Source organism: Orbicella faveolata, unplaced genomic scaffold, assembly GCF_042242905.1.
Source record: "Orbicella faveolata isolate gen_17 unplaced genomic scaffold, um_ofav_v1 contig_1, whole genome shotgun sequence".
Taxonomy (NCBI): Eukaryota; Metazoa; Cnidaria; class Anthozoa; order Scleractinia; family Merulinidae; genus Orbicella; species Orbicella faveolata.
Genome location: NW_028301536.1, coordinates 11,839,960 through 11,857,038, shown reverse-complemented (window position 1 = coordinate 11,857,038; position 17,079 = coordinate 11,839,960). Strand labels below are relative to the sequence as shown.

Here is a 17,079-nt window from a genome sequence, read left to right as displayed (position 1 = left end):
AGATTAGACATGGTCAAGAAATTTGAGTGCATATTTTTATTAGGGTTATGTAAAACAATTGGGTTGATAAGGATGCAGATCACATCCTGGCGATAATGTCATATTCTTAACACGATGAGTAGCCTCGAGTAGCCCATTAACTTAAGAAAACACCAGGTAGAGCGTAGCTTTTGACCCCTGAAAATATCTGTATGCGGCGACGCACGCACACCGAAAAGCCTCAAGAACCGACTTAAAACGTGCGCAAACGGAACTTGTCTACGAAATGAGATAAGCAAAGCTTTTGAAGGACACCTTAAATTGCTTAAGATTTTTGTTGACATAACATGTTTACAGTTGAAAACAAAAGAATTGTAATGCAGCTCAACTGAGACTGCTGCAGTGGGCATTAATGACGTCACGATTTGATCTGAGTTTGCGCATGACAAGATTGCGCAAGCTCGCGCAAGCTATGTGGCTTTGTGAAAAAACATTTTCATCACGTCTTCAATTGAACCCTCATAAATAAACTAATGGGCCATTACCCTATCATCGTGTTAGTGTGTAAAAAGTGGATTACTGCAAAAGTAACTTTTTAACCCTTTTAATGTTAAATTGACTTGAGCTGAACTCGGCACGCAACCATCTGCAATTAAAAGGGCATATTTCACATTCCACGAAAAAACTAATAGAAACATAGCAAGCTAAAATCAATGCTTAGTTTAATTTTAGTTGTTCGACAAAACGTTCTGATTAGAACGGTTGCAAGTTCCCTTCATGGTTTGCGTTGCTGAGCAAATAAGAAACAATAAAACCGCCCGTCGAGAACATTCAATGTTCTGCTTGGCTGTGGTGAACAATGAAATGCCCAGAAGCACTTTAATTAGCTGAGTTCACACGACTTAGTCTTCTTCGCTGCGTAGAAGGTTTTACAGGACTGTGACGTCATATAAAGGTACACCTTTCAATAAACAACTTTCCCGCGGCGTGTCCATTTTGCCACGTTCTTTCTTTTCCTCATTCAGAGGCACTCAGCGTAAGGATCTTGCCCAACTTCCCTCAACTCGCCTGCTTGGCACGAACAACTTTGCAAACAAAACAACGAGCATATTTATTTTGTAGGAGTCCATAAACATTGACTCGCCCTTGGCGGGTTAGAGTAGATCTAGGCCCCCAACAAAAACTGTTTCGGTCATGTTCCAAGATCTTTCCATCTTTCCATCTCCAGGGGGCGGTAAGATGAGAGACCCTGGAAACGAGGTTGTCCATCGGGCTAGTTTTTAAAATTTGATCCCGGACACATCATTTCCTGCTGAACGATCAAAAGAAACCCAAACTGTATTTCAGTCTGTCATATTTATTGATGACAACAGAAGCACCATACTCAACAATTGCGTTGTTCTTTTTCGGGACTGTGCAAAATTTTAAAAGTCAAACCTACATAGCTGAGAAAAATATACAAAAGAGAACGAAGTATTGGGTATCGAAAAGTATCTTAATGTCTTTCATCCGACAGCCTGTAATGGGTTTCTGCTACCACCTTTGTTCAGCGTTTTGTAAAATAACTCCACTGGAAGGGGCCAGACATGGCTCCAGGGCCTTCCAAATGGCGACTGTGTTAAATTTAACCGTAGCCGAAGCAGCTAAAGTAGATCACCAGATGAAGCAGAGTCATCCAGTCTCCAGTCTAGTGGAGCCTATGTTGTCAATCCCAACCCACAATGAGACAGATTTGACAGAGTTTGAGCCAGCAGCTAACACATTGTCCTCAATGAATGACAGTGCACTAATGGGCTGTTGGGATAGAATCATATGCCAGGGCTGTGTAATCAATCCTGCCGCTGTGCTCTTTATCACATCAGAAAGTTTGTAAAGGTTAATAGTCTGGCCTTGATTGACTGTTGCAAGCCATCCTATTAAAGAAGGAATATGAACCTTTCAGAGTTTCTGTTAGATTTAATACCGTCACCGCGCTGGTTTCGATGTACACCTGTATTGTGTTGTCTACAGTCTACACACAGACTGTTGGCTTCGTAGAATCAACCCGGGATCATTTGATCAAATAATAATAAATAATCCTAAACAGCATTTCTCACACAACAAATTGTCAAGCTTCACAAAGGAATACTAGGGAGCTTAAGCAACGACGACGGTGACGCCGGGAACGACGCCTATTCAAAAATGAATTTGTATTTTACAGGCGAAATTCGCCATTGTCTAGATCTGTTCAGTACGCCAATGGCTCTGAAAACGTACTCAGGCTAAATATGCAATGACAGCGTTCAGGTCCAAATGAAAGGAAGCAAAATTAGGCCTCATCCGTCGCGTTCCATTTGGTCATTTCACGCTTTTGTTTTGCAGAGGACCGCAAAGAAATGTACCAAGATTTATAACGCACGCGCACAACCATTGTTTTGCTCATTAAACGTTTTGTTTGGTGACGTTCTCGTTGCCGTCGTCGTCGTGGTTTGCTTAAGCTCCCTATTACCTGGCTCATCACGACATGAAGCGTACATGATGTAGCTAATAACTCTTTATTCTCAATAAGGAGGACATTAGCTGACATATTCATGCCGTAAGGTGGAGGAGGGGCTTACATATTCTATAACGATTTTGGCATGTTCTGGTCAGTTAAATTTGAACTATGTTTTTACTGTAATTTATCCAGTTTCCTCCAGTTTCATCTGTCTGATACTCCTTAGATGTAGAAGAGAGAAAAACAAAATGGTCCAAATCCAATTTCAACCACATAACTTATATCTTACCTTGCAAGAAACTATCAAAATCTCCGTTACATGATATAAAGATAGCAAACTGTTACAGAACTAAACTAACCTTCCGTCTGACCATGTTTCGCCTGGACAGCGAAAACACTGTGGCCACCTTGACTACTGGGTAGCATGATCTGTTGCAGATGAGGAGGGTGAAAGTACCACAGGTCACCAGAGCTGTCACACAAAACACAACTATCTGCCGATGCACGCTGGATATCTACAGCAGGAAAAAAAAATTCAGAATAATTTCAGATTTCCTAACATTGCAAAAATTTCCATTAAATGTTTCAATAAGGCAGAACACCCCAGGCATGGTTACCACAGACATCACTTGTCAAAATTCGCTGACTTTTCCCGGTAAAAATAAAATTTCCCTGACCAAATAAATGTACAAATGACAGATATAGTAGCGGCTTCTGCCCTCCCCCATACAATGATGGTTAATATTAGAAAGCCTGACACAGGACTGATGTTCAAACCATAGTTAGTGGAGGTTCCCCTCCACAAACTATGCTCAAACTGAAGATGTTTTACATGTATCTATAGAGAACTTGCAGATATTCATTGGGTGGACATGTATACATCAATCTAGTAATTTTAAACAAGCAATAAACAAACACAAAGAAGTTTTTGCATGTTAATCACGAACGTTTTTTTCAAGTGTACTATACACACTGTATTTGTAGGACAGAGGTTGGTAGGTGTAGGCCAAGCACTCAACAACCACACAAGCCTCAAGCAACCCTGTTTTTCTTTTCTCAACCAAACTTCTTTGATTCATCTTAGCAACGCAGCGGTCACAGAGAGTACATTATTCGCCCTCTAAAGTAATACCAACCTTGCACAGTATTTCCAATTTCTGATGAAGGAAAGGGGATATGACTAGTGACAAACTTTACATCACCATCCTCAGAGTTTACATCTGAAAAGCAAATGAACTGTAACTGTAAACTATTACAATCTACAACGAAAACCAACTTTTGGATTTTCCCTTCTGGCTAGCCATACCAATGATGTACTAGCCTGACAATCATTATCACTACCGCACTACCCCCTCCCCACCCCCATCCCCGTCCCCATAGTTACATTATGATGTTGCTATCAACAACAATCAATGTTTGGGTACACCATGGCCTAAAAGTTCATGTGCTGGATTCTGGGTTGAGTACTCTGGGTTGAAGCCCTGGCCTGAATCACTGCATTCTAATCTAAAGGTTGTTCGTGCCCACTGTATCTGCGCATCCTTACTGCGCGCGTAATTCACGTTGCAACATCACGCCATTTCATACATCAGGCACCTGCACTAGGGAAGAAATATAAGCAAGTGTAGGGCTTGGTAAAAGTTCCATTAACTTCACCTGCAGTTTACCCTTTTACATGGTCAGTGAACCAGTCTTTTCTTTATACAGATCATTTCCTTCATTGATTTTCTCCATTTTAACAAGAAACAGACAAAATCTATATGCAAGAAGTAAAAAATATTTTGCCTTATCTGTATTTGTGGGACCGAAGTTTCTTCAAACATGGATGGGCAAGACTAGTATGGATTCTTTTCCGAGGCCTATCCTAACTCAAGGAATGAGTCAACTGCAAAGGTTTACTGTACTTCATAGACTTTGCTGTGTTGAATTGAGTATGTTTACCTGATCTAAATGTCACTAAATGTAGCTTCTTTTACTAGATTCCCTATAGTTGTAAGCTAAGATTGTCCTAAAATAATGAAAGCCTCTAAAAACGCATGGTCTTCAATGTGCCTTAGCTAAAAAATGGACCCGGTGATGACTCTCCCCCCTCCCCCCCCCCCTCCCCCCTCCCGTTTTATTGCCTTTTTGGCAAAAGTTGGTCTTTAACTAACTGCATGGCAAGTTTTAAAAAAATTTTGGGCACAAACGTCCTTAAGCAACACCCTTACACCTGTAGGTGTATGCACAGGGGAACAGCAAGTCAAATGCTGAGGTGCAGCATTAAAGATAAAACAATATTAATCAGCCCTGTCAAAATGTGTTAATGTAATTTTACTGAATTGAAGTCCTGGACAGAATCTCTAAGTTCTAATCTTAAGCAACACACCTTACACCTGTAGGTGTATAGACTGGAGAATGGCAAATCAAATACTTAAAGGTGCCGCATTAGAAATACATGTAAATATTAATCAGCCCTGTCAAAATGTGTAAAATAATGTACAGGAATGTAATTTTACTGACTACTGGGTGACATTAAATTATTTACTAACAACTTCACACAGTCCACAGTGTAAATATACTGTACAACTGAACATTATGATCCCAACTCAGAGCAAGAATTAAACCACCCCTCAGAAGTTAAAAAAAACAACAACAACTTGAATCTACACTGGACAACAGGACGAGTAGGATAACTTTTGGCTGAAAATGCCAACTTACAAATTTGTGGTTTTCATTGGTAATTTCATAGTACTCTGGATTCGTAACAACAACATTAATGTTTTGAAACATTTCTATTTCTCATGGTTTAGCTATGAAAGCATTGCCAGCTGTAAAAATGCACTTAATTAAAGCAAAAAAAGTCTAGTTATGTACTGTACCAGTATGTTGTGTGACAGAATACAGTTTGACTCCCCCTGATTCACCAACCACTAAAGATGGAGGACCTAAATTGTACAAAAAGGAAAAAAGTGTTATTCATTGCAGGCATGATAATATCTAACAATCTGACGCAAAAAACAAAAAAAGAATGACAGCAGCTCAAAGGACTAGACAATACAAGCCCTCTTAGCTGCTCTTATGATCTAACAAACAAGTATATAATTGGCATCTGTCAGTCTTAGAGACTATGGAGTGGTGCTTTGGATAGAGGTTGTGGTACAGCCCCATGTGTGGCTGGACAAACCAATGCAGGAATAGCAGTCCTTCCCACAGCAACTGCAGACAAAGACTGGTGGTGGTCTCCCTCCCTGTCTTCGACCTTTCCTTTTCTGCCTCTTCTCCTTGGACTGCTGGGCAGGCATTGCTTCAAGGCTGGAGAGGCCTTTCTGCACTGCACTGATGCTCAGGGCCTTAAGGTGCCTTTTGCAGACGTCCTTAAAACGCAGCTGTGACCTGCCTCTAGGGTAATTCTTGGGGATGCAGCCATCATCCGTGTACACTATACTGTACATGTACATTGCCCAGCCAGCGCATACCTGTCCTGCCAGGTAATATTTAGTATATTATAGCATATATAGTATACATAACGCATGTGGAAAGCATTAAGAAGGAATCCACCAGAAGTTCGAGTAACAAGTGGACAAAAACTTTGTACCAAGATTATTTGTAAACAATGTATTGCAAACTTCAGTGCGACAGTTTTAAATGTCTTCTCAAAAGAAATCACTTTTAACAACATCAAACATCAAAAACAAAGTTTGAAGTTCCTACGAAAAACACTTGAAAGTACTGGTGAAATGAAACTGATGATAGGATTGGAAACCCATTTGGATTGCCTTAAAAACAGTAAAACACCCTTTGATAACTCTTTTTAAACCTGCTGCAAACGCTTTTAAAAACCCTATGGAAACTCTTTAGAAGCCCGGTTTCAGAAGTTTGAAACCCTTTGAAAACACTTCAGAAACCCTTTAGAAACCCTTTGCAAACTCTTTAGAAACCCTTTGCAAAATCTTTGGAAACCCTCTGCAAACTCTTTAGAAACCCTCTGGAAACCCTTTAGAAACTCTTTAGAAACCCTTTGGAAACCCACTTTTATACAAATTGCCATGTTTCATAACGTGCTTTCATATTGAGGGTCACATTTTACCTGTGTTTATACAATTTCTCTGAACTTCAAAATCATTTAATTTATTTCCTCGAGTTCCCATGGGAAATTGTTTTTGGTGTTATTTCAGACAACTATTTATATCTTAAATAAACTTTTTGAATATGCAAAAAGGACTGAAATATACTTAAGTTATTCTGGTACAAGGTTTTTGTCCACTTAAAACTGAAAGTACTCGATTTCCTATCGGATTTTGTCTAAGCTTTCACTCTGCCAGGCTCAAAGGGTCCAGCACTCACTGCCATACAGGAGGGTGCTCACGATGTAGGCTTTGAAGACCTGTATTATAGTGTGTACCACCAGTTTCTTGTTTGACCATACTCTCTTTGTCAGCCTGGACAACGTGTTGGAGGCCTTATCAATTCATTTGTTGAGCTCCATGTCAACAGTAATGGAATCTGAGATTGTTGAGCCCAGATCCACAGATCAGATCCACATCTTGTCTCATGACTTACGTCTTCTTCAGGCTGATGGATAGCCTGAACTCTTGACATGCACTGCTGAAGTGGTTCATCTTGGGGCTGAAGATCTCTAGCAGAGTGGGCAGTAACTGCTGCGCAGTCAGCAAATAGAAAGTCATGCAGGCATTTCAGCTGGCCTTTAGACCTTGCTCTTAGTCTGAAGAAGTTGAAGAGCTTTCCGTTTGACCTGGCCAGCCCAGAGGTAGAAACCTGCTGTGGCACATCCAGAGGCACGTTTCTGCAAAACAGCAGAGAAGATACCAAACAGGAGGGGCGCTAGGACACAGCCCTGTTTCACTCCACTTTGGGTGTCAAAGGCATCTGATGTTGAACTGTCAACCACCATAGTGCCCTTCATGTCTTCATGGAAAGACCTGATGATTTTCAGGAGTCTCAATGGACATCCAGTCTTGAGGAGTATCTTGAAGAGTGCATCCCTGTCAACAAGATCAAAGACCTTTCTTAAGATCGCTACAAAGAGTGGCTGCCTCTGTTCCCTGCATTTCTCCTGTAGCTGTCTGATGGAAAAGACTAGGTCAATGGTGGACCTATCTGCATGGAATCCACACTCCATTTCGGGGTAAACTTTTGCTACAAGTACTGTCCTTAGAGCCTCATCAGTGCAACCCAAGTGAAGAGCTTCCCAATAATACTGAGGATAGTTGTTGCAATTGTTCATGTCATCCTTGTTAAAGCACAGTATGAAATTTTTGCCATTCCAGATGTCTACTGTAAATTAACATGAATCCTGGGTACCGGTACTTCATATAATAAATGGCGGATGTAAAGTAAAATCTGCTCTGGATTTCAAAATAATGTTTGAGTGGTTAATTGTTAAAGTGATGCAAGATATATATCATTCTCATTTTTCAGACTTTGTTTGCACAGATATTCTCAAAATGCTGTTGGCTTGTTCACTCTCTAAGTAAACACATGTCACCTGTTGCATCCTTATTGCTGACAAAACACAATTTTGCAATAACTGTCTAATTTCTCGTGCGCTGACTGGCTAATTTTATCACCAATAAGAGTACAGATGGATAAAATTTTAATTTATGCAAGCTTTCAGCTGCCAAACTGTCAACTTTTTAACCAATGAGATTTTATGGACTTTTTTAAGTAGCCAATCAAAAAGCGAGAAAAGCTATTGACAATGTTTGCGTCATTTTGATTAAAATTCACTTTGTTTATGGTAAGTTTATGGAATCTTTTCCCCTCATTTGTTCCCAGCATTTAACCATTTTGTGGTCTTGTTATTGTAAAAAAAAACAAGTTTTTTATGCATCTGTCCTCTTATTGATGATCAATTTTGTCATAGCATTGTCAAAGTTTACTGTGGAACCACTCACCTGCGGCTCGTGGTTCCTCAGCTACTTTGACAATGTTATGACACAATTTATCATCAATAAGAGGACAGACATATAAAAAACTGATCTCAATTTGTTAATTTTGAAAAGCAGCTAAGAGGTCTTGGAAAACAAAATAAACCAAGAAATACATGTGGAAATGTCTTTCAAGGAATTACAGTGTACTTATTAGACGCTAGTAAGATTGCAACATACATGCACAAGTAATTAACCTACAGAAATGAAAGCTATGGACATCTCATAACTAACTGATTAGAAATGCTTCACTTCTGTTTTAAATTTTATACTAACATGTAAATGTTCAATTATCAAAAGTACCTTTCTTTGAAGTGTTTTCATCCAGCACAAATGCAATGTCTTGAATGGTCATAGATGACTTCATCACAGAAACTAATTCAAGGGTGATTGTTAGATTTTCTACCTGTAGAGGAAGATATTTGGAATAAAATATCACGCACTAATGCTCACAGTGCAAGGGTTGACCTATGACACCACCCACTCACCCTCACTCCACTACTACAGTAGTACAAGAAAAGCAACACAGAAGCACAAAATACATGTACCAGCACAGCATTGCTTCACCAATATTCTACTCTGCTTTCATTATTAATAAATCATCAACAAGCAAAGCAATTTATATGATCTACATACAGATGTACATGTATATCACGTTACACTACAGTACCTAGTAAAAAGAGAAGCATTTGGTTACCTTTCTACATTTCCATAAAATAATCAATCCTGATGAGATAGCTACCGATACAAATTCCCTTACAAATGCAGTCTTTAAAGAGAAGTGTGTTCCTAGAGCCTCTGGAAGATTGACAACAGCTCTAAACAGAATAAGGACCACAAAAAGATGTACAGTAGTGAGTGTCTATTTTTCATCTTCTGCTCAGCTACATGTAAATTGTACATGTATACAACATACACCAGTTACACATGGAAAAAGTTTTATCCAACTTGCAGTCAAAACTTGATCATCCAGTTTTAATGTGTCAATATGGTTCAGCCTTTTCTCTATTAAGGTTACTTCCCACCTTTAAGGGCACAAAAAATCATTGTTTTTTTTTTTCATTCTTTGACAAAATCTCAAAAAGTGGGCAAGTTATTTAGAAAAAAAGGTATTTTCAAATAAAGTTTATAAACCTAGAAGATGTCATAATCGCTAAATGGATGAAACTGCAAGGGGAAATTTTGATGGCAAACACTCATCTTGGGGCTCATGTTTTATGTTATCTGGTATTTGCTCTTTTGCCTTTGGCTACTTTGCCCGTTTCAGTGTCTTTCTCTTCAATGCTACAGCTAGATAGAAAACATGCTTCAATACGATGCTTTTCCCAGGAAATCATGATCCATTGTCATTGACGCTAGGAGGTCCTGTTGTTCCATTGGTTTGCGGTTTCATAAGGCAAGATAATCTCCTGGTGAGGCGCGAGTTGTTTACAAATCTTAACAAGCTAAAATCTCGCATTTAATTTTGGGAGGAATACCTCCACTCTGAACAAATTTATAGGGTATGCAGAATTGACGGATTTTCACGAAATTTTGCCAGAACATTCCAGGGATAATGACAAACGAAAGTGCATCAGTAAATTTTGATATTTAACATATTTTTCCCGTGGTGTCCATTTATGCAACACGTCTTGTATATTTTTAGCTACTCCAACTTAAGATCCGGATATCTAGACAACCAATCAGAATATCGAAAAAGCCAGACACACTTTTGCTGATTGATGCCTTGTGAATAAGACTATGCAGCCATTTCGCTTGTGTGGAAGCATCTAATGGCCGATAAATTCAATGGAAGAACCTTCAGTCATTTCACGCCTTACCGGCTCCTGGCACTTCCTAAAAGAAAAACTCACTTAAATTGTATTTTTACCATAAACTACATGTAAGCTTTCTTCTGATATATAATTTGTTGGGGTTTTATTGAAACTGGCACACGTGAGATTTTTTTCCCAAAGTACACCCGCGAAGGTGGGAAGTAACCTTAAATTATATGTACTCATGAAGTACGACTCACTATAATTTGTGCAAAAGCAAGTTTCTTATGTACAGCCAAGAGAACAAAAGCAATTCTTAAGAAAAGTCTACAGTAACCTAAAAATGGTTACACTAGTATGGTACCATGCAGTTAAATATTAAATATTTTTTATCAACAGAATTCAGATTTCCAGCTGTGCGTCATAATACACGTTTTAAACAATGCCTGTGAGTCCTATTTCAACTCCAAGTTTACAAACTGAATAATAGCATTACAAAGAACATTTGCGTGAGCCTCGAACTTACAGTGTAGTGCAAATTAACTTACTTAAACTTGCCATCATTAACTGTATTCCTCTGAACATCTTGAGCTGTTATCTCCTTTGCAGTAAAACCAAGTGAGCTCATGACATCCCAAGCCCTGATTTCCAAACAACACTTTCCTTTCCCAGATTGAGATATCCCCAATAAGGACATCCCTCCATTTTCATGTGTTACAAATGCAGTGCTTACTCCCTCCTCCAGTGATAAAGGTGGGATCTCCCTCTGAGGTAAACAAAAATAATTTAAGATTAATAATATTTAGATTAAATATTAATTACAAAGTTGACTCCCATGCAAAAACAAGCAAAAACAGTCAATTTAAGGTGGCTCGTAAGTGCACACTGTAATAACAAATCAAAATGCAAAATAAATTCATAGGGGATATTAATACATAGGCTTGATTTCTGCCGCTCTCTCGTGTCTGGTCTACATTCCTCCCAGAGAAGAACGCCTAGACGCGTGAGCGGCAAAGCATGTCTGTGACATATACTCCTGATTTAATTCATGGGGCACTCCTGGTCACCGGAAATGTCATCTGATTACAACCTGGACAGGCCCACATGACACCTACAACTTGAATCATTTGTACATTTTCTGTTCTCATTTTTAAGACTTTGTTCTTCCAACCTAGTTTGTTCCACATTACTGCTGTGGAAGGGCACTATATGTGTAGACACTGTGTTCTGAAGAAGCAGCAGTGTTTGACTGTGTTGTAGCAAACTGGTCATGTCAAAGGTCACATGCTGGTCTGCATGGTTTCCATCATTAAGTTGTAATTTGCCATGTAAGTTTTGCTAGTCAGGTTTGCTTTACCCACACTTAAGCTCATCTAAAAATTTAATTTTGCCTGGCTTCACCAGAGACTGGAGTCGCTATCCTTAAAGAAGGCTATAGATCTATTTGAATGACTGTTTTGTCTCTTGAGCTCATTGTTTAGGTTCATCCCTCGCTTTGTTGACTTTGTTATCTGACGTTCCAGAACTCAAGATTCAAATGTTCTCAATCTTCTTGGCTGAATAAGGAACGCATCTTGGCCATTGACCAACTATTCCATCATTCCTCGTTGTGAATTTTTATACTTTCGACCTTAAACTTCTCTTAAGTTCTCTTGCAGGACATTTATCAAATACACATCGTCCGCCATCCTGGACCGCCATTGAACTGACAAGTCAGATAATTTATGCCCAACAAAATTCTGCGGGCAGTTATCTGACTGGCTAAGACTAACAAAAGAGTCCTCACGCGTACAATCGGGCCTTCTGGGGAGGAGCGTGGGCTCCTTTCCCTAACAGCAGCTTGTAAGATCAAGCCTAGATATTACATGGTGGCGGGAAGATATGACTTTTATGTTTGAGTGGCAAGAACAATATCTTACGAGTGAGCGCTCTGAACGAGTGAGATATTGTTCTTGCCACGAGAACACAAAATTCATATATCTTCAAGCTAACATGTAATGTTCTTTTTATAATATAGACTGATCACGATTTTCCGAAGATTTCCAACCAATTTCTGAAGATTTCAGAAGATTCTCCAAAACTTGTCCAAAGGTCACACAAACGTTGCCGAACATTTTCCGATAATGTCCAAAGATTTCCAAAGATTGCCAAAGACTTTTGAGGAAGACCCAAAGATGTTTCGATCGAGACAAACTTGATATCAATGAAATCATCGATCTTCTTCACTAGTGAGGATATGGAAAATATGCCACCTGAGTCCTGGACGTGTTTTCAAATGAATTTTACAAGTGGTGTATTTTCCAGTAAAACATTCATGTCTATATAATAAAGGAAAATAATAGATTCTGTGTTGCTGTGTATCTGTTTAATAATTGATCTCAGATGACATCAAAATGTGGTAAGTGCAAAAACAGTGGCACACAAGGTAATAGCCAAGTGTGTCACTGAATGTTCTTAGTACCACATTTTGAGGTCTTCTGTGACAAACAGACAAAATGCACCATGGAATCTACTTGATGTTAATCTGAGTAATGTTTTATGCCAATATCTGTAAAGTTATGTACCCAATCAATTTTTGTAAAGTATGGAATTTAAAAAATAATATCATTTGTAAAATTGTATGTTCATGTATGTCTAATTTAGTTAGCGACATTCCCTAATTTTTAAACATGAATGTGTTGTGAAAAATATTTGGAGGATAATAAACACATTTAGCTTCCATTTGGTATGAAAGTATGAACTGATATTTGTCCTTGGACATTATCTGTTCCTCAAAGCTCACAGTTTTTCTTGAGCTATGTTCTTGGAAAACTGTTCACTTCTCAGAACAGATAACGACCTTGGACAAATATCCAAACATGTGTTTGTAGTGTGTTTTTTTTTCTGTAAGTTTTTTATTCTTTAATTTGTAATTTATTGGTGTTTAATGAATTTCATATGTAATCATTTTTAAAAAATGGAATCTACTTGTTCTATTTAATAACAAAACAAAAAAATGTTATGTAGATGTCCTCCACCAGATCATAAGTGAGAACCAATTAAAATGCCAGTTAGAATACGTAATTATATATTTCTGACCGGATTCGCAAAAACATAGCCATAGAATTTTACTTGTCACTGATAACCTTGATCCAATTCTGTCCTAGAACTAGCTTTCCACGAGGCTTATCGTAGCTCAAATAACAGCAAATAACTCTCCTGTATGCCTTTTGAGGCCAGGAAGACTAAATTCACCATCTTTTTGTTGAATCATGAATTGTACAATTAAATTAAGAGTGCTTTCAACATAAAATTGGAGTCTAAATCAACACGAACGTACAGATATCAAAACCGCGGCGGAGAGCTAATCTATCGCTTCCTAAAGGCCTGCATCGTCCTAAATGGACTGAACAAGAGCTTCCTACATCGAGAATTGATTGATCTTCAAACAAACTAGGCCATAGTTAGCAGTAAGCGAACACTCAACATGTTCTCATTATGTCAATTATCGCTGAAAGCCACACAAATAAATTTCTTCCAGGCTAGCGAATCACAGACAGTTCTGCTAGTTAGCTACGCTGAGAACGCCTAAAATTGATAAAACAAGGAAATTCTACTCATGATCAGCACTTGAACTCATGTTCTTCTCTCTGCTCGTGGCCATGTTTTGCTCGCAAATAGCAATGTCCCGGATGTACTTCAATTTTGTCAAGTGCAGAATGGCACATCCAGATTTCAACAGATTTTTTTTCTTTAGCTACATCAAAGTTCAGAGCAAATGACGCCAACAGCAGCTAGAAATGTCTAGTCCATTGCACGTCTAAGTCCTAAATTGATGTGGCTAAAGATTTTTGCTGTCTATAGCAAGCACAACATTATCACCACAGGGCAAACGGCCTACTGTTACGGGACTAAATGTGACCCGAACAGTTTACACATCTCCTCAGGCCTGCCTCACGTACGATAATGGATGACGCTTACTAGCAAATCATTAGAAGTGGGCCTTCATTGGACTTAATGATGTCCTCGGGCAGACTTCCTTTAGACAGCAAATACAGAATGCTAATCGGTCGCTCCTTGTCAGAGTCACAGCGTGAACTGAATTCAGACGAGTGTAGCCTAGGCTAAACTTAATGCAAATTGAAAAGGGGTTGGAGGGGGTGGTCGATAAATAATGAAAAAAATACCTAAATTAAACATGCGGCAAGGAGTTTCTACATTTCACGCTAGGTAAGATTTACAAGCTGCTGTCATAGCGAAAGCGGGAAAAAAAAATGAAAAAAACAGATAAATCAAAAACACTTGATTCAGTCTTTAACACCATTTTCATAAATCCAGACATATATTTCAACTGCATGACCCAGAATGGTCGAAAAACGAGCATGTCTAATTTCTGTTGATCTTTCTAAAGTATTTAGAGTCAAACTAGGGAATTCCCTGCGCAGTTTAGGACATTCTGTGCCAATATATGTCTGAATTTATGAAAACCGTGTTGAAGACTTTGCACCAAAATAGCGGGCATGTTTTTGGAAAATCGGTTAGATATTAAACAGGACTTAAATCTATAAAACTCTTCATCTCAGGTCTGGTGCCCTTACTAGTGATTCAACAAAACCCTGAACACTTTGAAATAGTTGTCATTTATCTGAGAGGCATCCTTTAGACCACACCATGGCTACCGACCCAGGGCTGTCAATAAGGGCCGTAACCAGTAACACCTGTTACGGCTGAGTCTGTTTGATGGACCCTTGATGTTACGGGTGAACTGGCCTATAATTAATACAATTCACACATCAATAAAGTAACAAGTTTGCTGCGGGTGTGAAGATCAAGGCTACAGGTGAATTAAAATTCAATGACAGCCCTGGCTACCACAGACATCAATTTTAACGTTGGCATGCACTAGTGAACATGTAACTTTGATTAGTCCCCACATCAAGTCCCTTGATCTAGTTTCTACTAGGGGACTAGTTGCAAAGGACTAGTCCCTTTTAGTATCACCCAACTAGTGTACTAATGCAAATCCTGCATTTTAATTGGCTACACTACTAGAAGGCTATTAGTAATAGTCCATGAGTAGCAAAATTTGTGCACTCAAGTGTAAAGCTTTCTTTCGTTTTATTCTCAAGTAAATATTTCTTCAACTTGCATCAGCTAACTTTATTATTGCCTTTTCTGTCCGACTAGTTAGGTGATACTAAAACAACTAGACCCCTTGCCCTCAAGGGCCACGGGTCAATAGCCCATTTGGCATTGCCTCATGGGCTATTGGCCTGTGGCCCTTGCAGACTACGGGTCTAATTGTTAAGTAGCATTCACATGCAGGGGGTAACCTGAAAACACTGACGCCTGGTCCACGGACCCCCACTACGGACCCACTCTATGGACCACCCCCCAAAATATAATAAAAATAACAAATAAATATTTCAGTTACAGGTTGTCTAATAGATTACTCGTGACAGCGAAATTTCGAACGTTACATTGTGCAAATGTAACAGACCCAGATTCAGGCTCGGGTGCAATTTAAATCATTACACATTGCCATTTCCTTTGCTGTGGCAAGGAAGTATACGAAAGACGCATACAGGGAAGCCTTCGGAAAGCCTCGAAATTTGTGTTCTTTCCCCTCTGCCATTTTGTTCAGCCCATTCTCCCATGGGTTTATGAACTCGTTCCAGGCTTCACAATTTGCTCAGCGGAATAACAGTTACAACAACAATTAACAGCCTAAAAATATATCTTCCAAAGCCAGATTGAGCCACGAATGGAAGGTAAGAACTTTCCTCCTTACCATTGGCATCTCCTTATGCTGAAAACAGCTTTCAGGCATTTTTTTTTTTTGAGAGGCAGGGACGGGGACGGCGTGTTAAAAACCCAAGTCTGTTACATTTGCACGGTGTAACACTCGAAAAAGCACCGACATGAGTCTGAATCTATTAGACAACCCATAAGTGAAATCTTTATTTATCATTTTTACACTATTTTAGGGTGGTACATAGAGGGGGTCTGTAGGAGTAGTCCATGGACCGGTCCGTAGGGTAGTCTGCGGACCCGGTCCGTTGTGGGGGTCCGCGGACCGGGGCTCAGTGTTTTCGGGTCACCCACACGCGGGGACTAATGGCAGCATTTTTTCACTTTGTTGCTTTCCCAATGTGAAACCGAAATTATTAAGCTTAAATTAACAATGCGGCATTGAAATAAGTCAGAAGTACGGTATCATGGTAGCACTCCAAGCTGTTTCTTCGACATAAATGCCATCTTTGCAATCGCTTTGTTACTATGTCTTGATCATTTTCTAGCTGAGAATGAACTGTTTTAGCTTGTCCACTAAAGCAGCATGTATATGAAACAATTTCTTTAGGTGATATATAATCACAATTGGTTATTGCTCCCAGGGTTTCTCACCTTCAGAGCGTGAATTTCTGTTTTCCTGTCCGTGTATTCAAGGCCAGCCACAAGCCCTTGGCTGTTTTCCGTTGTAAAAGCACGCACAGAGTGTCTTGCTTTTAACGTCTGAAACCACATTTTCATTTCCAATAGCACTAAAAACTAGAGGGTCATGTCTCCAAAAAGAAAACACAGTAAACTTTCAAATCATTCCGCCGCCATTACGAGAAACTTTGTAACCAAGCTCGGAGAGACCGGAGAGACCGGAGCCCGCGGAGGTTGGCTAGGTGGGGCATGGGGCGGATGTGGGGCGCTCCTTTGACATTTTTTCTCGTGTTTCTTCAAAAAGAGTCTTCCTAATTCCTGACCGGAGTGCATAAAACAGACCTTATTAAACGCATGGAGCAGGTTTAGACCAAAATCACTCCAGAACTATACTATTTAGTTGATTTTTTGTCGTGGGGAAAGAATAGATAAATGCACTCAGTTGGTGTTGCACATACCATATGGCCTATACTGATAATGAAATATCTAGGATAAGTAAGGAAGCAAGAAAATATTTTTAAAATCAGTA

The 17,079-nt window shown here is 39.3% G+C and overlaps 1 protein-coding gene across 1 annotated transcript; it reads right to left on the bottom strand.

Moving 5' to 3' along the window:
* Window positions 1-1,320: 1,320 nt before the first annotated feature.
* On the bottom strand, window positions 1,321-16,762 carry LOC110046837 (uncharacterized). The gene is made up of 8 exons (XM_089289318.1): window positions 16,524-16,762; window positions 10,688-10,905; window positions 9,083-9,203; window positions 8,689-8,791; window positions 5,317-5,382; window positions 3,592-3,675; window positions 2,815-2,970; window positions 1,321-1,892 (listed from the first exon to the last, which is right to left on the bottom strand). The coding sequence occupies exons 1-8, from the start codon at window positions 16,647-16,649 to the stop codon at window positions 1,651-1,653; spliced, it is 1,116 nt and encodes a 371-aa protein (XP_089145444.1). The 5' UTR covers window positions 16,650-16,762; the 3' UTR covers window positions 1,321-1,650.
* Window positions 16,763-17,079: the final 317 nt, after the last annotated feature.

Excerpts from the sequence above, each read along its gene's own strand:
- LOC110046837 (XM_089289318.1), bottom strand. The coding sequence starts at position 16,649 with ATGAAAATGTGGTTTCAGACGTTAAAAGCAAGACACTCTGTGCGTGCT. Across the intron at positions 10,906-16,523 it reads CAGAAATTCACGCTCTGAAG|AGGGAGATCCCACCTTTATC; the intron begins GTGAGAAACCCT and ends TGTTTACCTCAG. Across the intron at positions 2,971-3,591 it reads AATTGGAAATACTGTGCAAG|ATATCCAGCGTGCATCGGCA; the intron begins GTTGGTATTACT and ends TTCCTGCTGTAG.